The sequence below is a fragment of the Macaca mulatta genome, chromosome 17 (assembly GCF_049350105.2).
Source record: "Macaca mulatta isolate MMU2019108-1 chromosome 17, T2T-MMU8v2.0, whole genome shotgun sequence".
Taxonomy (NCBI): domain Eukaryota; kingdom Metazoa; phylum Chordata; class Mammalia; order Primates; family Cercopithecidae; genus Macaca; species Macaca mulatta.
The window spans coordinates 39,381,248-39,408,318 of record NC_133422.1 but is presented as its reverse complement, the minus strand read 5'-3'; the positions used below and the strand labels follow the sequence as shown (position 1 = coordinate 39,408,318).

Sequence of the window (27,071 nt, the reverse complement as noted above, 5' to 3'; positions counted from 1 at the left end):
TCCAATAGCGACCTTGCCACCTCCACTGTGGGACTGCCATACGATCACATGTGCCACCTGACTGTTATTGCCAGTGCCTAAGTACAACCCCCAGGGGCCCAAGGACTGGTCTTCCCAGAACCTATGTTTGCTGCCCAGGGAATTAAGGACTGATGTGACTAGAGCCTGCTGGTATCCATATACATGCCACCTGGGCTCAAGGACAGACCCACTTTGGGTCTGGCTCTTCATCTTCATCACTAGGAAAGTCATACCAAAGCCTCCACAAACAACTGCAGCCTAAGCCACTGAGGAAATCTCAGACACAGCTGATGATTATAGCTGAATAAATCACACAGAGACTATGTGGCTGCTCCCACCCAAAACTCCAAACACTCTACTAAATTGATGCTATAAATCTACTCTATAAAATTAGAAGTCATTATTATAGGAGGTGCACGGATATCACTATAGGGACACAAAAAAACATGAAAAAGAAAAGAAACATGATACCTCAAAGGAACATAGTAATTCTCCTGCAGCACACCCCAAATAACAAGAAATTTATAAAAGACCTGAAAGGGAATTCAAAATAATGATCATTACAGAACTCCATGAAACACAGAGAACACAAGTAGACAATATAAAGAAATCAGGAACACAATTGATTAGAATGAGAAATTCAACAAAGAGATAGATATAAAAAAAAAGAGCCAAATAGAAATTCTTGAATTGAAGAATTCAATAAAGGAAATAAAAAATACAACCAAGATCTTTATCAGTAGACTAGGCAATGAAAAGAAGTAATTTCTGAGTTTGGAAATAAGGTCTTTTGAAATAACCCAGACAAACCAAAAAAAAAAGAAAAGAAAGAAAAATAGAGAAAAGGATTTAAGAAAGTCTGTGTGACATGTGACATGGGGGACACAATTAAGCAAATATATATTTGTGTTTTGGGATTACTGGAAGGAGAAGAGATGGAAAAAGGCATAGACAACCTATTTAATGAAATAATAGCTGAAAACTTTCTAAGTCTTGGGAAAGAAATAGACATCCAGATACACGAAGCTCAAAGATTCCCAAATAGATTCAACTCAAAAAGTCTTCTGTGAGACATATTATATTCAAATTTTCAAAAGTCAACGGCAAATAATGCATTATAAAAATAGCAAAAGAAAAGTGTCAAGTCACATGTAAGGGAATCCCCATCAGACTAACATCAGTTTTTTTAGCAGAAAACTTACAGGCTGGGAGAGAATTGGATGATACATACAAAATGCTTAAAGAAAAGAACTGTAAGATAAGAATACTTTACTCAGTATAGCTATTCTTCAGAGATGAGGGAGAAATAGTCTTTCCCAGCCAAGCAAACACTGAAGAAATTCATCACCACTAGACTCCTTGCTTAAGAGAGTCATATATCTGGAAGCAAAGAAAGCTGTATCTACCACTGTTAAAACACATAAAAGTGTAAAACTCCCTATAGAGCAGATACACAAATGAGAAAGGACGCAAATATTGTTACTATAGAAACCCACCAAACTGCAAAGATAAACAGAGGAAGAGAGGAACAAAGCATATACAAAACAATCAGAAAATGATCAACAAAATGACAGGCGTTAAGTGCTCACCCATTAGTAATGACCTTGATTATAAGTAGTGTAAATTATCTAATTAAAAGTTATAGACTGGCTGAATGAATTAAAAAATATGCTGCCTACAATAACTCACTTCACCTGTAAAGATACACAGTGACTGAAAGCGAAGGGATTGAAAAAAATGTATATAAATGAAAAGCAAAAGTGTGCAGGAATAAACTACACTTGTATCAGTCAAAATAGAATTTGTCAAAAAAGATAAAAAGAGACAAGATCATTATATAAATAAAGGGACCAATTCAGCATGAGAATAAAACAGTTTTAAATGTATGCATGCCCAATGCCAGAACACCCAGATGTTTAAAGCAGATATCTACAAGGAGAGAGACACTCCAATATAGTTGTAGTTGGAGAATTTAACTTTCAGCATTTGTCAGACCATCTAGCTAGAAAATTGTCAAATAAATATCTATCTGAAACTGCACTGTAGACCAAATGGATCTAATAGACATTTTAGAACATAGCATCCAGTAGGTGCACAACGCACATCTTCTCTTCAGTGCATGGAACACTCTCCAGAATAGACCATTTGTTAGGCCAGAAAACAAGTTTCAACAAATTTTCAAAAATCAAAATTATATTAACTTTTGTAGCTCACAATGGAGTAACACTAGAAATCAATAACAGGAACTTTGGGAACTTTTCAAATAATATGGAAATTAAACAGCTTGCTTCTGTAATGTACAATAAGTCACGAAGAAATTAAGAAAATAAAAAATATTTCTGAAATGAGTTAAAGTAGAAACAAAATATACCAAAACCTTTGGAATATAGCACAAACAGTACTAGGAGGGAATTTTGTAGCAAAAAATACCTACATAAAAAAATAGATTGCAATTCAAGAACTTAGTGATGTATTTTAAGGAACTAGGAAAAGAACAAACCAAACCCAAAGTTAGTAGAAGGAAACAAATAATAAAGTTCAGAGCAGAACTAAATGAAATAGAGACAAAAAAAAGAAGACACATTGCTGTGTGAGGTGGCTCACACCTGTAATCTCAGCACTTTGGGAGGCTGAGGTGGGAGGATCACTTGAGGGCAGGAGCACTTGAGGACAGGAGTTCAAGACTGGCCTGGGCAACATAGTGGGACTCTGTCTCTATGAAAAATAAAAAGAAATTAGCTGAATGTGGTGGCACACATCTGTAGTCCCAGCTACACAGGAGGCGGAGGTGGGAGGATCAATTGAGCCTGAGAAGTCAAGGTTACAGTGAACTCTGATCATGCTGCTGCACTCCAGCCTGGGTGACAGAGTGAGACCCTGTCTCAAATCAAACAAACAAACAAAAAACAAACAATATGAGATTAAGAGATAAAAAGTTGTTTTTTTAAAAAAAGATTAAATTGATAAACCGCTAGAAGAAAAAAGAGAGAAAACCCAAATAAATAAAATCAGAATCACAAAAGGAGATACTACAACTGATACCACAGAAATAAAAAGGATTGTTAGAGGCTAATTATGAACAAATGTTTGCCAACACACTGGAAAACCTAGAAGAAATGAAGAAATTTCTGGACACTTAGCTACCAAGATTGAATCAGAAACAATAGGAAACCTGAACAAACCAATAATGAGTAAGGAAATTGAATCAGTAGTAAACAGTCTTCCAACAAAGAAGGGCCCAAGACTGGATGGCTTCACTGCTGAATTCTACCAAGGTTTTAAGGAAGAACTAACACCAATTCCTTTCAAACTATTCTTCCTAACTCATACTACAAGGCCAGCTTGACACTGATACCAAGACAAGACAAGGACCCAACATAAAAAGAAAACTTAGACCAATATTCCTGATGAATTTAGATGCAGAAATCCTCAACAAAATAGCAGCAAAACAAATCCAACAGTACATCAAGAAGATAATACACTATGATCAAATGGGATTTATTTCAAGGATGCATAGATGATTCGACATTCACAATCAATAAAATCTATTATTTTAATTTTCCATAAGCCATGTTTTTAAATAAGAATGATATTGTACATTAGACATAAAATGACTGTGTTTTAGTTAGCATTCTTAGAGCTAGCTTCATAATCCAATTTAAAAATATAATCCAATTAATATACTTGCAACTTGAGTGCAGGTATATTAATTTTTATAACTGTGTCCTGTATGCTATTCAAATGAGCTAATTGTAGTTATTCTTAAACCCAATGGTATTGGTTTCCATAGTATACATGTTTTTTTGTTGCTTTTCCTGTTAGACCTTCAAATACTTACTTTCCATAGTTTCTCTGACATAAAAGCTCCCAGTTTCTATCTTCAACAGTTCAGGTCTTGGGATATCTATTGTTTTATTTATTTTTATAAGTTTTATTTAGAAGAGTTACATCCTTTTTAGCTTATTTAATGATAAAAGTTCACTTTTTACACTTCTGTATTTGAATGAATTACTGCCCCTAACATGGACCTACTCTTGGTTTTACAGAGAGAAGAGAAGAGGAAGATACGGAAGAGAAGAAATCTATTAAGAAAAAAATTAAAGAACTTAAGTTTCTAGATTCTAAAATTGCCCAGAACCTTTGTAAGTATCATATTCCAATACCATTGAAAGACAGTGGAAATATTTCTTTGAATGATTTCATTTTATTTAAGACCGACTATTCATTATTTGCTATTTTCATTTTGTTATTATATGCATGATAAATTCACAAATAACTCCTTTAGGTAAATTATGGGATTAAATGCTTCAAAAGATAATGCATATTACAAAATACAAATAAGAAAAGGTTTTAAAATGAAATTCTACCTTTCATAACTGAAGAAAAACTACTCTTTAAAGTCCCTTTTTTAAAATATAAAAATAAAGACTTAAGGAATTTAGGTAATGACATCATATTTGAAAAAAAATTGGTAATGTATTCTTCTTTTGTAACTCTGAATTTCTAGTATTTGTGATACTTGGCTACGCCTAAAGGAGGTTAGAATATTAACGGAAATAAGGCTCGTGGGCAAAGTGAATTCAGTTATCCCATCTGAGCAGTTCAAAGCCTTGTCTCAAAAGTTCTGAGTAGAAATATTTTAGATTTAATTACTGTTACAGGAGCTAAATACGGAGTATTGAATTATCTTCTTGACCAAATTACTGTGAAAGAAGAAGGCAAATAGTTTTGCTCTTAACTCATTTCTAACTACTCTTAAGTTCATCAAAGGTAGTTATGCTTAGAGATGATGTACTATGGTCTGTAATATCACTTTCTGATGGTGCAAGAGGGATATAAATAATGTGGAAAATCTAGAGTGATGATGAATTAACATGGTTTTTCGTCTGTCCCTCAATTACTACATGCCTCAGCTGAGCTTTTAGCAAATATTGGAATAAAACAGTTCTTCAGCAAGAGGATAAAGATCTATGCTACTGATTAAAGAGGGAGTTACGTTAGAGGCAATGTATCCAAATGGTAGAGTAGGCATTCCTTTTATGAAAATTTCAGAACCTCCTCTCCTTCATAATCACTTTGATCTAAACTCATCCCTTTTCTACAATGCAGGCCTGCCAAGATCCCCATGGATAGTATGGTGGCACTGATGTATTGTTTAGTAGTCAATTCTCTATTTCTGGGCACTGCTGATTGCACATCTCTGCCCCTGTCAAGTTAGGAGTCACCAAGTGATGTGCTTGGACCAGTGAAGATGGGAGTGGAGATAATGTCACTTTTTGAGTGGAAGCATTTCATTGGTGGTTGAAGAAGCTCCCCCTGGCACCCAGAATGGCATTCAGAGCGGTGTCCATCATGCTGATGTAGGGATCATAATTAATAGAGCTCTGCATTTCTGGTTTGATGAACCATGTCATCTTCATGAGAAATAATTTGTGTGTGTTGCTTAGACCACAGAGATTTTGTTTGTGTTTGTTTTTTGTATGATATACATACTTTAGGGAATTTCCCTCCCAAAAGAATTTGGTCTCAGTTCAAAGCACTGTGTTTTGAAGTATGTCAGATAATGTCAAAAAGTTCTGTGTCTGTGATCTAAAGAGATGATTTTGTTTTGAAGAATGTTCATGAACTGCATTACTATTTAGTAGTGTTGATTCTAAATAGTCTTGTAATAGTTTCTGAAGAAATATAATGTTTAATAGAATTCTTTCTGGATGGGTCAGCTGTGATAAGTTAGCCTAAATGTCCATCTCAAAGTTAAATAACTTTTTGAACAAGGTTATTTATTTATGTATTACAGAACGTGTTCTACATGGGCTTTCAAATATAGTTAAAACAGCCAATAAATACTGATTACCTTTGTTTATTAGTTCTGTATTTGGCCCTTTAATCTTCACTACAATCCCACTAGGTGGGTATTAGCATTGACAGTATAGATAGGGAATCTGGTGGGTGTAGCAGTTAAGTGATTTCAATAAGATTGCTCATTTTGAAAATATTTTAATGTTTATATAGTTTAATGTATATCTGTTCCTTTTTACAGATAACAGAATAATGTTTTTATGGAAAGGGTCCTGTTTGCCTTGTTTCATTTAGCTAGAGTATATATATCCTGTTCATTTAATTGAGAAACATGTTTTAAAGTGTAAGATGAAAAGATACAGAATTTATACCATGTCATGTTATGATGTAATACATTTTAAGATTATTCTTGCCCTCTCTGATGGTAGCAGGCATTATGATTTAAGCTTTAAGAAGCTTTAGGAGCCTATAATCTTTATTGTAATTATAGTTTGATTCACAGCTGGTTTTTGTCATGAAATTTAGAGTTTTGAGAGTCTGAATTCTGAGAAGAGTCTTAAAACTGTTTTAGATTGAGATAAATTGAAATAAAACAGTGGTCAGTAGTAGAATACTGATACTGAAATGGAGAGGTTCATTTCTAAAGTTGATTGAAGAGAAATATTATGGTTGTGTACTAGATTAGAATTTGGGAGAAAGAATCTAAAAGTCATTCATTTGTCTACTTGTTTATTTAAGAGTGTTTTTGGTTTTCTATATTTTTGAGTTCATAAAGGTTTTGGCCAAGATTTTGGGCCCATCATGAAGGATAGAATTCCAGGCACACTAGGATCAAGAGAAGGCTCAGGAGTTTTGTGAGATTCATTTGTTTTACCAGATTTGTTTACACTGGCAGTAAGAGCTGTAAAAGGAGGAACCCTGGAATGTACAAATTATCATCAAGGTTTAAATATTTATAAATTTCCTAGCAGAAAACAAGCATGACTGGCTCTAAAATCTGTACACTTTACGCTTTCAAGCTGAATCCAAAGCTTCCTATTGGATCTGTATAGTCATCTTCTGAAAGATAAAGATGTATGTTAGTAAAAAGATTCCTTTTGATCGATCTCTTGGACACATTAACTGAATATCTCTCATTTTCAGTAACTTAAAGTATTTAGAAAATGTATATTTGTCTTCTGAATTGTCTCTTAGGCATCAGGTCATTTTCAACTCTTGTATTTTTTTTTGTCCTTAGTTGTTATAACAAATGCTTTCCAAAAGACAGTTTATTCATAAACTATTTTTTAAACCCTAGTTTGATCTTTATATATGTGCTAGGTACTACTTTAATTATAGAATATCTCAAAGGAGTGAACAAATGACAACGATAGGAGAAAGTAAAAGAATATTCCATCTGTAAAGCAAATTCTACTATCACCATTGTATCTTTTCTGCTTTTTCTTGTATTTATTATTTGCTATTATATTTATCATTATGTTATGCTATTTGTTTATCTTATGTATTTGTTTGTTTATTTATTTTTTTGAGACAGAGTCTGGCTCTACTCTGTCACACAGGCTGGAGTGCAGTGGCATGACCTCAGCTTACTGCAGCCTTCACCTCTTGAGTTCACTCTCATGCCTCAGTCTCCTGAGTAGCTGTACAGGTGTACACCACCACACCTGGCTAATTTTTGTGTTTTTTTAGTAGAGACAGGGTTTTGCCGTATTGGCCAGGCTGGTCTTGAACTCCTAACCTCAAGCAATCCACCTGCCTCGGCCACCCAAAGTGCTGAGATTATAGGCATGAACCACCACACCTGGCCTGTTCTTTTTTATGTCTGAATAGTATTCCATTTTGTATATATACCACATTTACTTTATCCAGTCCTTCATTGATGGTCTCTTACGCTGATTTCATATCCTGCCTATTGTAAATAGTATTCCAGTGAACATGAGAATGCAGATCTCTTTGTGATACTGATTTTATTTCTTGTGGATATATATCCAATAATGGAATTGCTTGGTTATATGGTAATTCCATTTTGAATATTTTAAGGAGACTCCATACTGTTTTTTAATAATGGTTTACTACTTTACATTCATACCAAAAGTGTATAAGAATTCCTTTTTCTCAACATCTTTTCTAACACTTGTTATTTTTGTCTTTTTAAAAACATTTTTGTGGGTACATAGTAGTTTTATGTATTTATGGGGTACATGAGATGTTTGGATTTGGGCATAACAATAGCATCATGGAGAATGGGATATCTATCCCCAAGCATTTACCCTTTGTGTTACAAACGATCCAATTAAATTATTTTAGTTATTTTTAAATGCATGATTAAATTATTATTGACTATAATCACTCTGTTGTGCTATCAATTAGTAGGTCTTATTCATTCTTTCAAATTTTTTGTACCCATTAACCACCCTCACCTACATCCCACCACCCCGACTCCCCTACAGCATTTCCCAGCCTGTGGTAACTGTACTTCTACTCCTATCTCCCTGAGTTAAATTATTTTGAGTTTTAGATCCCACAAAGAAGTGAGAACATGTGACGTTTGTCTCTCTCTGCTTGGCTTATTTTACTTAATATGATGATCTTCAGTTCCGTCTATGTTGTTGCAAATGAGAGGATCTCATTCTTTTTTATGGCTAAATAATACTCCATTGCATAGTATGTCCCACAGTTTTTTATCCATTTTTGTCTTTTTGATAATAGCCATTCTAACAGGGGTTTAAGTGGTATCTCATTGTGGTTTTGTTTTGCCTGTCATTGATGATTAGAGACGTTGAACCTGTTTTAAATATACCTGTTGAACATTTGTATGTCTTCTTTTGAGAAATGTGTTTAGGTCTTTTATCCACTTTTTATTTTGGTTAATTGTTTTCTTTTCCTTAAATTGTTTCAGTTCTTTATATATTTTAGATATTAATCCCTTATTAGGTATATTGTTTACAAATATTTCCTCCTATTCTGTAGTTTGTCTGTTCACTCTGTGGATTATATATTTTATGCAGAAGCTTTTTAAGCTTGGTGTAATACTATTTGTCTATTTTTGCCTGTGCTTTTGAGGTGATAGTCAAAATTTTATTATAGAGACCAATGTCCTGGAGCTTTCCCCCTCTTTTCTTCTAGTAGTTTCTTAGTTTTGGTTCTTACGTGTAGTAGTTTCTTAGTCTCTTTTTTCATTTTGAGTTTTTTTTTTTTTGGAATCCATTAACCATCCATCTGCATCTCTCCCCACTCCCCTACTACCCTTCCCAGCCTGTGGTAATCATTCCTTCTTCTCTCTCTCCCTGAGTTAAATTGTTCTGATTTTTAGATCCTACAAATAAGTGAGAAATTGTGATATTTGCCTTTCTCTGTCTGACTTATTTCACTTAACATAATGATCTCTAATAGTTGGTAGCTGTTGTACATGGAATTTTCTTGATTACTTTTTCAGATAGTTTGCTATTAGTGTGTAGAAATGGTACTGATTTTTATGTTGATTTTGTGTCCTGAAATTTTACTGAATTTATTTGATCTAACAGTTTGTTGGTGGAGTCTTTATGATTTTTTTTTATTTAAGCTTGTTTTCTGCAAGCAAGTACAGTTTAACTTATTTCTGCCTTTTTTTTTTTTTTTCTCTTGCCTAATTGTCCTGGTTAGAACTTCAAGTAATATGTTGAACAGAAGTGGTGAAAGTAGAGATCCTCATCTTCCAGATTTTATAGGAAAAGCTTTTAACTTTTCTCTATTTGTTATGATGATAACTGTGTGTTTGTCATATATAACACGTATATTTATTGTGTTGTGACAGATTTCTTCTATTCCTAATTTGTTAAAATTTTTTATCATAAAAGAGTGATGAATTCTGTCAAATTATTTTTCTATCTATTGAAATGATTATATGATTTTGTCCTTCATACTGTTAATAGGATGTGTCACATTTATTGATTTACATATTTTGAACCATCCTTGCATCTCCGGAATGAATCCTATTTGATCATGGTGATTGATCTTTAAATTCAGTTTGTTGAGAATTTTTGCTTCAGGGTTAGTGACAAGTAGTTTTCTTCTGTTGCATCCTTGCAGATTTTGGTGTCGGGGGAATGCCAGCCTTGTGGAGTGAGTTTGGCAGTAGTCTCTACTTTTTTATTGTTGTTTTGAATGTTTTCATAAGAATTGGTAATAGTTTTTACTTACATGTTTGATATAATTAAGCAGCGAATATATTAGATCCTCAGCTTTTCTTTGGTGAGAAACTACTTATTACTGATTTCAGTTTCCTTACTAGTTATTGGTTTATTCAGGTATTCTATTGTTTTATAATTAAATCTTGATAAGTTTTAATTTTCTAGGATTTTATCAATTTTTTTTCTAGGTTATCCAATTTATTGATGTATAAGAAATCATTCAAAATAGTCTCATATAATTCTTTTTATTTTTGTGGTGTCAGTTGTAATATCTTTTCATTTATGACTATATTTATTTGAGTCTTCTTAGTCTAAATAAACATTTGATTATTTTGTTTATTTTTCCAAAAATCAACTTTTTGTTTTTTGTTTTCTTTTTTCTTTCTTTATTTTTTCTTTTTTAGTATTTTCTAGTCTCCATTTCATTTATTTCTGATTGGATCTTTAATACTTTCTTCTAATAATTTTGGGTTGAGTTTATCTTGTTTTTCTAATTCCTCCAGGTGCAATGTTAGATTGAGATTTTTTTGTTTTTTAAATGTAGATGTTTATTTCTGTAAGCTTCTCACTTAGATCTGCTTTTGCTATATCCCATATATTTTGGTATGTTGTATTTCCCTTTTCATTTTTCTAAATAAATTTTAAAATTGAGGACTTTTAATTTCTTCATTGACCCATTGGTTATTTAGAAACATGTGGTTTTGTTTTCATGTATTTGAAAAGTTTTTGAATTTTCTTCTGTTATTGATTTCTAGTTTTATTCCATTGTGGTCAGAAAATATACTTGATATGATTTGAGTCTCCTTAAATTTGTTAAGACTTGTTTTGTGGCGTAACATATGATCTGTCCTGGAGAATGTTCCACGTGCAGTTGAGAGAAGGATGTTTATTCTGATTTTGTTATATGAAATGTTCTGTAAATATTTGTTAGGTCCTTTTGGCCTAGAGTTTATTTTCTATTTAATGTTTTTTGATTTTCTGTCTAGATGATTGTTTTATTACTGAAAATGAGGTGTTGAAGTCTCCTAATATTATTGTATTGAAATGTATGTCTCCCTGTAGATCTATTTGCTTTGTATATTTAGATTCTTTGGTGTTGGATACATAATATATATATGTACACATGCACATATATATATACATATTTTACAAGTGTTACATCCTTTTGCTGAGTTGATCACTTTATTATGTAATATCCTTCTTTGTTTCCTTTTACAGTTTTTGGTTTAAAGTATATTTTATCTGATGTTAATATAGCTACTCCTGTTCTCTCTTGGTTTTCATGTGCATGGAATATCTTTTTCTATCTTTACACTTGGTTTATATGTGTCTTTACAGGTGAAATGAGTCTTCAGTAGTCAGCATATTGTTGTAGTTTTGTTTTGTTTTCATTCAGCCACTGTCTTTTAATTTGAGAATTCAATCCATTTAGATTCTAGATAATTATTGATAGTGAAGGTCGTATAACTACCATTTTGTTGATTGTTTTCTACTTGTTTTGTAGATACTTTTTACTTTTTTCCTTTCTGGATAAGTGATTATTCTCTAATAGTATGTTTTGATTTTTTGCTTTTGATTTGTAGTGCATTTAGTGTAGATTTTTTGTGGTTATCATGAGGCTAACTAAAATATTTTTTATAGTTAAAACAGTTTATTTGAAACTGATAACCTTGATCACTTATAAAAAAATAAGACTACGTGTTAATTGTACTCTCTCCTTCAATTTTGAATTTTTGATGTCACAATTCACATCTTTCCATATTGAATATTCCTTAACAATTTATTGTCGTTACTGTAAATTTTAATAGTTTTGTCCTCTATTCTCTCTTTTAAAGATATAAGTGATTTTACATACCACCATTACATTATTAGAATATTCAAAATTTGACTATATACTTACTTTTACTGGTGAGTTATACTTTCAGATATTTTTGTATTTCTCATTATCATCCTTTTCTTTCAACTGGAAGAATTTCATTTAGCAATTTTTATAAGACAGTGCTGTTGATTGTGAACTTCCTTAGCTTGTGTTTATCTGGGAAACTCTATCCTTGATTTCTGAAAAATAAATTTTTATGGTACAGTATTCTTAGTTAGAAGTTGTTTTTCTTCAGTACTTTTAATATGTCATCATATTTTCTCCTGGCATGTAAGGTTTCTGTTGAGAAGTCTGCTGTTAGGTATACTGGAACTCTCTTGTTTGCTTTTTTATTATTTTCTCTTGTTGCTTTCTGGATCCCCTCTTTGTCTTTGATCTTTGACAGTTTGTTTATAATGTCATGGTAGTATTGGATTCAACCATACTGGACACCTTTTACCTTCTCATATCTGGATATTTATATCTTTTTCCACGTTTGGAAAGTTTTCTGCTGTTACTTTTTAAAATAAATTTTCTACAGTGTTATCTACTCTCTCAAACCTCAATGACACGTTTTTGCTCTTTAATGCTGTCCCATAAATTTTACGTTTTCTTCATTCCTTTTCATTCATTTTTCTTATTCTCTTACTGTATACGTTTAAATGAATTGTCTTTAAGTTTACAGATTTTTTTTCTTCTGCTTGATCACTTCTACAGTTGATGCTCTCTATTGAGTTTCTCATTTTGTACCTTGTGTATTTTAGCTCTAGTATTTCTGTTTAATTTTTAAAAACTATTTTCTTTGTTAAAAATTACTGTTTTTTTTTTTTTCTTGAAGTTCACTGAACTTTCTTTTTTTTTTGATTTTTTTATATTATTATTATACTTTAAGTTCTAGGGTACATGTGCATAACGTGCAGGTTTGTTACATATGTATACTTGTACCATGTTGCTGTGCTGCACCCATCAACTCGTCAGCACCCATCAACTCATCATTTACATCAGGTATAACTCCCAATGCAATCCCTCCCCCCTCCCCCCTCCCCATGATAGGCCCCGGTGTGTGATGTCCCCCTTCCCGAGTCCAAGTGATCTCATTGTTCAGTTCCCACCTATGAGTGAGAACATACGGTGTTTGGTTTTCTGTTCTTGTGATAGTTTGCTTAGAATGATGGTTTCCAGCTGCATCCATGTCCCTACAAAGGACGCAAACTCATCCTTTTTTATGGCTGCATAGTATTCCATGGTGTATATTTGCCACATTTGCTTAATCCAGTCTGTCACTTATGGACATTTGGGTTGATTCCAAGTCTTTGCTATTGTGAATAGTGCCGCAATGAACATACATGTGCATGTGTCTTTATAGCAGCATGATTTATAATCCTTTGGGTATATACCCAGTAATGGGATGTCTGGGTCCTATGGTACTTCTAGTTCTAGATCCTTGAGGAATCGCCATACTGTTTTCCATAATGGTTGAATTAGTTTACAATCCCATCAACAGTGTAAAAGTGTTCCTATTTCTCCACATCCTCTCCAGCACCTGTTGTTTCCAGACTTTTTAATGATTGCCATTCTAACTGGAGTGAGATTGTATCTCATTGTGGTTTTGATTTGCATTTCTCTGATGGCTAGTGATGATGAGCATTTTTTCCATGTGTCTGTTGGCTGTATGCATGTCTTCTTTTGAGAAATGTCTGTTCATATCCCTTGCCCACTTTTTGATGGGATTGTTTGTTTTTTTTTCTTGTAAATGTGTTTGAGTTCTTTGTAGGTTCTGGATATTAGGCCTTTGTCAGATGAGTAGATTGCAAAAATTTTCTCACATTCTGTAGGTTGCTTGTTCACTCTGATGGTAGTTTCTTTTGCTGTGCAGAAGCTCTTTAGTTTAATTAGATCCCATTTGTCAATTTTGGCTTTTGTTGCCATTGCTTTTGATGTTTTAAACATGAAGTCCTTGCCCATGCGTATGTCCTGAATGGTAGGTATTACCTAGGTTTTCTTCTAGGGTTTTTATAGTATTAGGTCTAACATTTAAATTTTTTTTTTTTTTTATATTTTCTTGAAGTTCACTGAACTTTCTTAAACTACAGCTTTGAATTCCTTGCCAGATAGTTCATACATGTCGGTCTCTAGTGTGCATCACTGGCAGCTTATTTTGTCCCTTTGGTGATGTCATGTTTCCCTGATTGTCTTTTTGTATTGTGGTCAAGTGTTGCTGTCTACACGTTGAAGAAGTAGATATTTATTCCATTCTTCTCAGTTTGACTTTATTTTAGGTCATCGTTCAACAGTAAGTCTGTCTAGGGTTTCTGAGTAGACCATCTGGTATGGATTGCTGTTATTGGTGCAGTGCTGGGGAGTGCCCTAAGCCTAGAAGTGCTTTGGGTGGTGCAGCCCAGGCTGGAAAATTTTGGGCTCCCACAGCTGACCCAGCATCAGGCTTACTTTCGTGGTTCCTAATGCTGTTGCAGTCCTGGGTGGTTCCTGAATCCCACGGCTGCTGTTGCCTGCTTGCCGCTAAGTATTTTCTGTAAAGGAAGGTCGCTGCAGTCATCTGTCGGTGATATGGGCCAGAACTCGAATTTTTCTCAAAGGACCATTGGATTCCTGTCTGGTACCAGTGTCAGTTTAGATGCTTAGATTGCAGGTACCTGTCAGGAATCAGAGTCCATGAGCGTTTTATAGTGGTAGATTTGTTGTTAAGCACAAAGGCAAATTTATATGTTCACTTCCCTCTCTATTTTTCAAGTAGACAGTATCTTTTTTTTTTTTGCTCTACTGCCTGACGTTGGGGGAGGGATTGATATGGGTAATGTAAAACATTCTTTACATCATCAATGTTTCTTTTTTAGTATTAGTCTATAGCAGGTACTATGATTTTTTGCTTGTTTTCTCATTTTTGAATGTATTTTCTTTCACATATGGCTAGTTCAAATTGATGTTTCTGTGAGGGTGGAGAATTACTGGAGAGCCCTACTTCACCATCTTCAGTGATTATATTTTTTGCATGTTCTATTGTCTGCTATGGAGTTATCTTTTGTAATTTTACAAATCTCTACTACTTTTTTTTTTTTTTTTGAGACAGAGTCTAACTGTATCGCCCAGGCTGGAGTGCAGTGGCTCAATCTTGGTTCACTGCAACCTCTACTTCTTGTGTTCAAGTGATACTCCTGCCTCAGCCTCCCGAGTAGCTGGGACTACAGGTGCACGCCACCACGCCTGGCTAATTTTTTGTATTTTTAGTAGAGACGGAGTTTCCCTGTGTTAGCCAAGATGGTCTTGATCTCCTGACCTCGTGATCCGCCTGCCTCTGCCTCCCAAAGTGCTGGGATTACAGGCGTGAGCCACCACGCCTGGCCAAATCTCTATTTACTCTTATACCATTTATATATTTTATCTTGTTCTTGGGATATTAAGGATTATAGACATCTGTGAGTTTTATAATAATTATTTCATATTTAAGACTTCTTGGGTTCAGAACTGTGTGTATTGGTGATATGAACACAGATGGTGCCCTTGTTAACCTGTAGGTAGTACATGATAGTCTCACAAGTCAGGAATACAACCTCAATACAGAAAAGAAGCTGATCCTGTTTCCTGAGTTTTATAAAAAATAGTCATCCTTTGATATCAGAGGGATTGGTTCCAGGACTCCTGATGAATACCAAAATCCACAGATGCTCAAGTTCCTTATAGTCAGCTTTTATATCTGTGGTTTCTGTATCGTTAGATTTAACCTACTGTGGATTGAATTTGATCCACAGTTGGTCAGATTTGTGAATGTGGAACCCACAGATATGAGGTGTTGAACATAGTGTCTTTATCTAGAAATACACATACTAGATGACATAGACATTCATTAAATAAAAAAGAAAAATAATAGGCTATTGATTTGCAGGTGCTGAGTATGGTTAAGAAGTGACATCTTGAATGTAGAAACATAATAGTAGAATAAGGGGTGAACTAGCAAAAGCATTGTATCTGTTGCTGTGAAAATATCCTTCTACTTCAGTAACTTTTGAGAAAATCATTATAATAGTTAATATAAGAGGCATCAAGAAAGATGTAAATAATGTTTAGAATTCTCAGTAATAACATATTATACTATCTATTACATTTGGATAGTTTTCAATGAGAATTTGTTTTCTAAAATTGGATATTTTAAGCTTTGGTTACATGTAAGATTTCTCTAGCATACTGTTTACAATGTTTCTGAATAGTGAAGTGCTACTATTACTTGTAAAAGTGTTAATGTACTGCTTAGCAGTTTTCTTAAAATACTTTTTGCTGAACTTTTTTCTAAGGCTAGAAGAGATACAAGCAAATAACACCTACGTTTAGACAAATATTACATGCACCTATTGTGGTTTTCTCATTATTTTCATTACAATGTGATGTTTTTATTGTATACCTTATTTCATTTTTTGTTATCACATGAAAACTGGCATCATTCTTATGGTAGATAAATAACTGAGCATTTAAAAATCAACCTTGGATCCAGTGCAATAATACAGGACTGTTGTTTAAACACTAGTTTTAAAACTAGAGAAGAGTATAAAATGTGGTAATGGAAGTTTCCCCCATAATAATTATATTAAATGTTTGAATTCTCTTGTTTTCTGAATTTATTTTTGATTTTATAAATAGAACTACATCTGAAATACTTTTTTAAACCTTATTCATTATAAACCTTTCTCTCTTTCTCCCTCTTAGCAATCTTCCTGAGCTCTTTTCGGGTGCCATATGAGGAAATCAGAATGATGATATTGGAGGTAGATGAAACACGGTTGGCAGAGTCTATGATTCAGGTAAACAAACAGGCACAGCTTAAATTTCAATATTTCATTGCAAGCTTCTCATTAAATAGAAATCTGTAAGTGAAGCAAAATTCTTCACCCAAATCATTCAACTGGAAAATCATTGCTGCATAATTAGTTTTAGCATAACTTCTGCATTGCCAGGAGAGAAAGCTGCATCTTCTCTTAACTGCTCATGGAATATAATGCTATCAAATGATTGCATTTTAAGTATTTTAAGTTATTGTTTCTGAAAGGCAAATTGTTTAATTTTATGTTTTTATTTTTGTTATACTTTAGATTATTAATGTGTTACTTAAAATTTGTTTCTATAGCCCTTTTAGAATGTGTTTTTCTTTGGCTTATGAAGATATTATTATACGGTTTAGAAGATCGAGGGAGTTTTCATTTATTTAACAATTCTTCTTTGAGTCATTTGGGCTACTATGAGTATTAGAGATTGTTTACATAGTATTTTGAATTTATTCAGAAGGCTAGAAGATTTTAATGATTTTTATTCATAGTATTTTCAAATGAATGCTAGCATCATGTTGAAGTTATTGCTGAGTTCCACATAAGAAATCAATAATGTATATCTTGATAAAATTTAAAGTTGGAGAATCAAAACACAAATTATATAGTGAGAGATTATCTTCAGCTTACCATCTTTTGTTCTGATATCGGATATATTTAGGAAAATGATTACTTAGCAATAAAAAGAAACCAAATACTTGTTAGTGCCAACAAGCAATTAAAATTATTTTGAACATTTTAACTAATCAATAAATTATATCTTTGGAAGTTGTTCTAAGTTTTGCCTTTCCTATCTTGTCTTCTAAATGTAGTGGTCATAATTTCACTAGTGATTTGTGCTGTGAGTCTCTGAGACTAATAAACTACCTGATTCAGCTGCTCTTATTTAAGCATTTTTTTCTCTTTCACTTTCTTTTTACTGGATTTTCATCTTCATTCATGTTGATTATGTGTGTGCCTTCTTGCTGGGAATAGATTCCAACTTCCTTAAATAAAATTTGTCTACTTAATACTTGTTTGTATTTCTTATAATGAATTAGTTAAATATTTACAGAGTAGCTTTTAGCTTGATTACATGAATGTTTTAAATGAACACGTCGTTTTGTTATATAATAGAAAAGAGATGATTTGCTTTTTAAAATTCATGTCTTAAGTACATTCAGCTCCATATATTTTGTAACGTATTAGTTTTTTATTGGTACTGTAACAATTCACCAAAAACTTATTTGCTTAAAATAATACAAATTTATTATCTTACATTCCTGTAAAACAGAAGTCTGGTATTGGTCTTACTATGCTAACATCAAAGTACTGGCAGAATGGCCTGTGTTTCTTTTTGTAGGCTCTAGGGAAGAATCTGTTTGTATTTCCAGCTTCTCATGGTTGTTCATACTCCATGGCTAATAGAACCATTCCTTCATCTTCCAAGCCAGCAATCTTGCATTCCTCGATTCCTTTGTCTCACAGTCACATCTCCCTCCAGCTCTATTGTTTTTCTCTCTTCTACTTTTAAGAACTTTTTGATTACATTGGGTACATCCAAATAATTCAGGATAACCACTCTAAGGTCAGCTGATAGCAACTTTAATTCCATCTATAACCTAAATTCCCTTTGCCATGTAACTTAATATTTTCATAGGTGTTGGTGATTAGTCATGTACATCTTTAGGAATGGATGTCATTATTGTGCTTATCATACTTTCTAAATATAAAACCAGCCTTGGGTATTTCTAAAATGTAAAAATTTATTTTGAACATATATAAGGTTTTAATATATTCATTAAAAAGTAAAAATTTCTTGCTATTTGAACTCTTAATTTTAAAAGTATAGTCCTCATTTTAATGTGAAGAACTTCCTATTTGACCAGGGCATGGAAACAGAGCTTTATGTTGTAATAATCATGATTTTGGTTCTTTGTGTTCACTGTGATGGTTATATTTTGACATATTTAGTTACTTATTCGTATATATGTACAGGTCAGCAGTATGTCATTGTTTTGCCATTTTTCATGCCACTTTTCCACATCATTTCTTACCCATTTACTTTTGTTTGTCACACCAGTCATTTATTAATTCATTTTGCAAATAGTTTATTTTATGTACCATATTCAGGGCATTGTATTAGGCTCAATAATTTTTATTTTTTATTACCTTTGTTTCTTTTTGAGACAGAATGAGACTCTGTCACCGAGGCTGGAGTGCAATGATGTGATCTCAGCTCAGTGCAACCTCCGCCTCCCGGGTTCAAGCTCTTCTTCTGCCTCAGCCTCCTGAGTAGCTGGAATTTCAGGCGCCCGCTACCATGCGCAGCTAATTTTTGTATTTTTAGTAGAAATGGGATTTCACCAGGTTGGCCAGGCTGGTTTTGAACTCTTGATCTCAACTGATCTGCCCACCTTGGCCTCTCAAAGTGCTGGATTACAGGCGTGAGCCGCAACACCCGGCTGTATGTTAGGCTCAATAAGAATTAGACTTGATCTTCTTGGAATTTATGATTTGGCAAGGGAAATGATATTTACATACATAATTGTAAAGCAAGGAAAGCAAAGTTTTAAGATTGGTTTAGACCTATAGAATATATTGAGGGCGTATGCTTTGTGAGTGTACATGTGGAGGCAAGGGTACGTAAAGGTTGAATAAGTATAGATGTAGAATAGAGCAGAGGAGTTGCATGAAAAATGTAGTGAGAGGCAATTGTTTTGGCAGTAATAATACTGTGGGCTGTGAGGGAAGCTGGGCATGTGTGCATATCTGTGCAGAATTTAGCTGAACAAGAGCTTAAGATTTGCAAAGGGTATGGGGAATTTGTAAGGGGAGAAACAAAGGGAGATTGCGACCATGCACTTAAAATCACAATGGTATTTTTATGTTAGAATGTAAAATTAATGAAGTGAAAAAATTTAAAAAGTTTGGATTAAAGATGAAAATCTAATTATATATGAGCTATTCAGGGGGATTTGATTGTCATCTAAAAGGATGCTAAAGAAATTCAGAAGCCTGAAGTAATAAAATCTAACTCACAATCCAGCTGTCAACTAGAATGGGTCAAAAGAAAATATAAACAACCATGTCTTTTGGTCTCAAGCAATTCTGCTAAGAGAAATTTCTGTTTATGCGGGGAAATCATATACTTTTATTTTTATTCAATTTGATATTATTAGTAGTGAATACTTGTTTAGGGATGATCTTAAAATGCCACTTTTTTTTTTGTTTTGTTTTTGGCCAGTTAACCAAGTTTTTGTCCAAAGGTACACAGTGAGTCAATAACTTATTCTTTGATCTAATTGCTTTTGATGTATAACATTCTCTAACAGTATTTTTAACTAATAACACCTTTGGGGAATTTCTCCCCATAAATCTATATAGCATGATTTAGGCTTAATTATAGTTTGTATTCGACTTTGGGCTTGTACAGAATTTACTTATGCTGTAATTTGGAATTGTGAGCACCAACCACTCTTTTTTATCTTATTTTTAATATCAATGCACTAACTTCTTGTAACACTATTATAGTTGACTGTATTTTGATACAGAGGATCTATATAGACTTTGTCCAAGGGATTGTTTAATCATTTAAGTTCTATCAGGAAGACATAGTCTTGTGTATTCCTTTAATCTTTCTTCAAGTAGTTCTGTTGTTGAAGTGTGTGGCTTACTTAAGTTTCTAAAGGACCTCTACATGCCTTTTATCTGCAAGGTATATCAATCATCATGTGTCTTCAACACCTTTTAAAATTTCTTTCACATCAGAAAAGTTACTTTGTTTTAGAGACATCTTCAGTTTTTAATATTAAAACTGTAATCCTATTAGTAAATCTTGCAAGCACTGCCATTAAAATTCCCTTGATTTCTATTCTGTCCCTTCCCATGCCTTTTTGTAACAATATGATGATTTCTTTTATACCCCTGAGTGAAGTGTTAAAATATGTTTGGCTTTGCCTGAAATTTCTGACATTTAATTCCCTAAAGCTGAAATGTAATGGATCACATTCATCCAGGTGAGAAAGCTGTTCCTTTGGTATAGGTTGAGTTCTCTTTCTCAATTATATAGCTAATCAAATAAACATTCAGTTTCAGTAGTGCTTGATTTGAATATATAATAACTCCAGGATAGAGAAATGGAAAATTGACTGTTTTCAAGATGCAGGGAATTTTCCTTAAGACTTATTAGGAGGGAGGTTACCTAGAAATAAAACTGAAGATTAACTTCACTGGTTTTCTTTCAGTAGTTTTTAAATTATATTTTTAAAATTCAAGAAGTACATTTAGTGAAGATCTTTCCTTCTGGTTTTAATTTTTAGAACTTAATAAAGCATCTTCCTGATCAAGAGCAATTAAATTCATTGTCTCAGTTCAAGAGTGAATATAACAACTTATGTGAACCTGAGCAGTTTGCTGTCGTGGTAAGTACCGAGTCTCAGAGAGGATTTTTATACTGTGCCAAACAAGAGAACCTGTCAAGTGTTTTTATATCGCCAAATGTAAAAAAGCATGTAAGCAATCACCTACATTTCATATCCATCTTACTTTTTTTTAACTTAAGGTTATTCATGTGAAATTATCTTGATTTAAAATATACATTGAAACTCTGGCATTAAGTGAAGTCCAAAGGGCTTTTGAAGAGTGTATGTATAATTTCTTTTGCTCTCTATTTAATGTCAAAATGTAAAATAAAACTGTACTTCTTATGAATAGAGAGGTATATTTGTGATTTATTCTAGAGCTGTGTATTCCAACATATTGCAAGAGTAGCTTCAGTTTCTCTTTCTGATCACTTACTTGAATTCAACTCATAGTAGACTGAAATTATAAATATAGCCTCTTTCTTAGCAATGAAGATGAAAAATGAATTCACTTTAGAAAATCTTTGAGGTACCTTGATAATCATCTTGTTCCAGCCTTTTATTTATAGAAGCCTGGGTCTAAAGTGGTGAAAAATAATCTCCAATGGCATATATTAGCTGTATTGCAACTTAAAATTTTAAGATTTTTATCAAGATTTCTTTTCTGTGCTTTTTTATCCTACCGTCAAATTATTATTTTTAGGTTGGTTACACTTTGTCATTATAACAATATTATAGTGTTGTTTCTCTAGTAAGATTATTTTCCCCTTTCATCTTCAGTTATATTAATAATCTCCAGGAATTTTGTTTGACAGAATTTTAAAAATTCAGGTTGATTCACTTAATAGCTGTGCCTGCACCTCATATTTGGCATGTTGTAGACATTTGCTTTTAAATTCCTTCCTATCTCTTCATAAACACACTCTACTCCTCGCTACCACCAAAGTTAAAAAAAAAAAAAACTCCAAATCGAACACAAAAGGAAAAAGCATGATTTTCCTTATTCACAGTCTATTTTTTTTTTTTTTAATACTTGAGAGAGGATCTTGCTCTATCACCCAGACTGGAGTGCAAGTGATGCAATCGACTCACCGCAACCTGTGCATCCCGGGTTCAAGTGATTCTCCTGCCTCAGCCTCCTGAGTAGCTGGGACTACAGGCGCCAACCACTACACACAGCTATTTTTTTGTGTTTTTAGTAGAGACAAGGTTTCAACACATTGGCCAGGCTGGTCTCAAACTCCTGACCTCAGGTGATCCACCTGCCTCTGCTTCCCAAAGTTCTGGGATTACAGATGTGAGCCACCCTGCCGGGCCTGTTCTAAAACTTTTAAACTCATTGTCTGTAAGAAAACAAAAAAAGTTTTTGCTTTTTAATCCAATTCTTGAGGGTATTCTCTTCCCTGCCTGCCCTTTTTCTGTCTCCTTTTTTCTGTATTTCCTTGCTTGCTTTCTTTTCTATTATCTGGTCAGTTTGTCTATTTGACACTCTATTTGCCATGTCTTCCATATGAGAATAGGTGGATAAGGGAGAATTTGCATTACATTTTAACCACAGACTATTTAGAGTGTTTGTTTTTACCTATGTTTTGACACTTGAATTAAAATAATGTGTTAAATTACAATTTTGAAATATTTCCCATATATATTAAATCTGATACCATGCAGGGTTATATGAAAATGCCTATCTAACAAGTAGCTTTTTTTTTTTTTTTTTTTTTTTTTTTGAGACGGAGTCTCGCTCTGTCACCCAGGCTGGAGTGCAGTGGCCGGATCTCAGCTCACTGCAAGCTCCGCCTCCCGGGTTCACGCCATTCTCCTGCCTCAGCCTCCCGAGTAGCTGGGACTACAGGCGTCCGCCACCTCGCCTGGCTAGTTTTTTGTATTTTTTAGTAGAGACGGGGTTTCACCATGTTAACCAGGATGGTCTCGATCTCCTGACCTCGTGATCCGCCCGTCTCGGCCTCCCAAAGTGCTGGGATTACAGGCTTGAGCCACCGCGCCCGGCCACAAGTAGCTTTTTATGTTGCCTATCAGTATAGTAAAGATTTATAACTACTGTGTTCTAGTGATTCAAGAAGACTGCTCAAATTTGCAGATATTTTCAATTTACTTAAAATCGCCATGTTATGCCTTGTTAAGAGTTCACATCAAAGAGCTTTGATTTACAAAGAGTGTACTTTTAGGGATCAGCAGTTAAAACAAATGTATTCCCAGATACCAATGCTAAAGGTAATAGTTTTGATTTTAAGATGGGAATGGACCACTTCCCTTTCAGGACATGTCAACTCAAACTTGATCTGGAATCTACACATTCCATGCTGGGTCATACCTGAGTGCCATTGGAATATAATTTGGAAAGTGTTATGGTGTTGAAAAACATCCTCTATAAGCAGTATGAACAATGCTTTAGTCACCTATTGATTATGACAATATACTCTTGAACAAATTGTTTTAAGTTCTGGTTTCTGTGGTACTAATATTTTAAAAGGTAATTGTATTGGTGGAAAAATCAGACTGAAAGTTGAGGAACAAAATGAAATATTTTTGTTTTGTTCTATTTTTTGTCAAGTAGTAATGTTCTTAGATTTTACCTTTTTCCATTTCTATTTTTCACCATTTCCAATCTGGCTCCCACTACTTCTCAACTTCTGCTCTCCAAAAAGAAGTTGGAAACCTGCTTAAAGATCCAAACAATCCTTGATAATTAACTACCCCCCCACCCCCACCAAAAAAAAAAAAACTGGACAAAGAGTGTTAGACAGTCTGGAATGTCTGAAATTTTCTGTACTCCTTTCTAGATTAAACACTTTTGCTAACTTACTAAACAATGATGTGTTTTCAGTTTATCAACATTGTATCAGTAATACAGTAATTTGATGATTTTAAGAAATTGATTATAATTACCATATATATTTCTGTAAGTCTTCCATAATATTATTTCATTTTTAAAGTAATAAACTTTTTGAAGTGTTTGTATAAAAAATGGGCAATTAACTTGAAGTGAACTAAACTCCAGATATCTACAAGACATCCTTGCCTTAAAAACATGTTTACTTCTTGATTTAGCCTAGATTTAAAGTGTGTTAGAAATGTACTAATCATTTTTACCTCAGAAGTCATCACACAGTTAGAAATAAGAAAAAGTCAAGAGTTTGGGTTAACGTTAGTGCTTTCCCAGCTCCAAATAGGACCAAAGCTTGACTTTTCATTTGTTTTTCACTGAATAAAAATTAACTGTTAACTCTTTCATGTTTAAGTTCCATAGACTGATGTGATTTCCAGCAATTTCATTTGAACAAAAATTAGTTAAAATTCTACAATTTTTACTTGCCACTAAGTTTGTTTTCTTTTATCCAGTTATGTGAATTCATTAATTTGATTCACATTAATTACAAATTTTTCTGAAAGGTTGTGTTTATTTAAACTGTCACCCAAACTTGAGACAGTAGATTAAATTCAGTCAAGTTGCTTGCATTATATAATGAACTTTAATTCTCCATAAGAATTAGTTAAAAAACATAAGGTGTAGCTCCACCAGGACATTGATGTTTATTTATGTTATTTTCTTTTTGATAGGCAGGGTGTAAAAGTAACACACCTAAAATATTAGTAACCAATGTCAATTAAGGTCAATTAGCATATATAGTTTGTATACTGGAAATGTCTTACTTTTTTTTTTTTTTTTTTTTTGTGATACGGAGTCTAGCTCTGTCATCAGGCTGGAGTGCAGTGGTGTGATCTTGGCTCACTGCAACCTCTGCCTCCTGGGTTCAAGTGATTCTCCTGCCTCAGCTACCCTAGTAGCTGGAACTACAGATGCACACCACCAAGCCCAGCTAATTTTTTTTGTATTTTTAGTAGACATGGGGTTTCACTATGTTGGCCAGGATGATCTTAATCTCTTGACCTTGTGATCCACCCACCTCGGTCTCCCAAGGTGCTGGGATTACAGGTGTGAACCACTGTGCCCGGCCATATGTCTTACTTTTATCATGTATTACTTAGATACAGTTTTCCGGGGCTCTATATCCTATAGAGTATGGTATACAAATTTACTATGGGAACTATTATGTCAATTTCTATTAACTTGTATATCCTTGAAACTTTTGACCACTAAACCATTAATATTCTTTTTTTTCATGTTTTCTGTAATATAGACTTTATGTTCATATTTATGTCTCTGTTGAAATTGGAAGCAAAATTATTTAATGCTGATATTACCTCTCTTTCTGGTTAAGAGTCTTAAATGTATATGTAGTAGACATGGATACTTTTTGTGGTACTCAGTTCTTAGTCGTTCATCTGTCACTTATATAGTAATTCAGAAACTTAAGTTACTTTCTAAAACTGATCTCCTTGTGGTTCTTATGACTGGCCATGCACTCATTTGATCAGGATAGCTCTCAAGGTGTTCTAGCACTGATCATCCATGTGTGGGGTGAAGTAGTGCTGGTGACATGTGGTCGTAGGTTGACTTGTACCTGTTAGGACTGAAATCCAGTTATATGATTTCAAGGCCTTAGAGCTTAATTATATTATTGACTTTTTTTTTGTATATGATCATATATTTATTTGTCCTATGTTTTCTAGGAGATTTTGGTATATGAAAAGTAACACATCAAAAATCCAATAACTCTCATTTAATGCTAAAAGACTAAGGATCCTGGCCAATGGTGTTTTAGAGGAGTGCACTGAGAGGTGGTCTATCTCATGTAGTGGCTTGTAATGAATAAGGCCATTTACATGCTGTTTTTGTTTGTTTAGGTTCTGGGCAGAGGACAGTGAATACTGACTAATGTGCTTAATTTGAAATATTCTTTTCCCTGGACAGTCCAGGACAAAATTTTCTTATGGAGAAATTGATTTATATTTGAGAGGCAATAGCCTTCTCTTTTACTCAGCTTAATTTTCTATCACTAGATTAACAAATGAAAATATACTTTGTCATTAATTGGAGTCATTGCTTGTGTCTCTTCTTGGATTCTTTCCATCCCTGTTTATACCCAACACCTTCTCGTCCATCTTTCCAAAATATTACCTACTTACCAAAGGTTGGTTCCGGTGGAATAGAGCCTGACTTTAGTTGTATGACTACATTTCTTGTATTTGTAGGCTTTCTTTGATCAATAAGCTATTAGGTAAAATCACTGTGCTCACAGTGGCATGATTTAACTGTGAGAAATGATTTATATAAATATACAGTGGATCAGAAGATTAGCTGAAGTTTGGAAAGAAGCCTAAAAATTTGCAGTTGAAGCTTGGTGTACTAGACTTTCTTTGATTAAAAATTCTAGGTTTTTGAGTATTTGTCTCTGCGTTATTTAATTCTGTTAAGCTTCCTGTTCTTCAAAGAAATCAAACATAGGAAGATTGAATCGAACAGATGTCTTGTTTGTGTGCTGTATTTTGATCTACCACCATTTGGTGTCACTGTAGGGCAGGGCTTTTAAACTTTGTGCAGCTGAGGCCTTTTTAATGAAAAATATTGTAGGAAGTTCATGCATATCTCCCTGCATTAAAAATCCCTTGCTTTAAAATACATCATATATTCTTGTTGTAAAACATTCAAATAACATAAAAATATCGAATACAACGTAGATATCCACTGTATCCCACTGCCTCATTTCATTCCACACAAATGATCATTTTTAACAATCTGTTGGACTTCTAATTCCATTTCTATGTATTTACCAATGTGTGCATGTTCATATGAACATTAAAAAAAATCCATTGTTCTGAAACTTTTTGGCTGTGTCATATGTTTTGAATATGTTTTTCATGTTGTACTGTTTTTAAATTCTTGCATTGTATTTCATAGCCCGTATTATGATTTTTCCTTTTAATCATTTTCTTAATGAAGGACACTTACTTGTAGTTTCCCTCCCTGCCTCAGGTTTTTAAAAAAATAATTCTGTATGCATCTTTATATATGTATTTGAAGGTAGTGCATTAGTATTGCACATGGTCTGGGTTTAAATCCTAGCTGTACCTCTTCCTAGCTATACAATTTTTGGAAGTTACTCATTTTTTCGTATCTCCGTTTTCT

The 27,071-nt window shown here is 33.5% G+C and overlaps 1 protein-coding gene across 1 annotated transcript in view; it reads left to right on the top strand.

The window, feature by feature from the left end:
- DIAPH3 (diaphanous related formin 3) overlaps positions 1 to 27,071 on the top strand; it is a 491,959-nt gene that overhangs the window by 232,461 nt on the left and 232,427 nt on the right. The window contains exons 18-20 of the mRNA XM_077973974.1: positions 4,068 to 4,163; positions 16,564 to 16,658; positions 20,981 to 21,082. Coding sequence (XP_077830100.1) covers positions 4,068 to 4,163; positions 16,564 to 16,658; positions 20,981 to 21,082 — 293 coding nt within the window. The remainder of the gene's footprint in view (positions 1 to 4,067; positions 4,164 to 16,563; positions 16,659 to 20,980; positions 21,083 to 27,071) is intronic.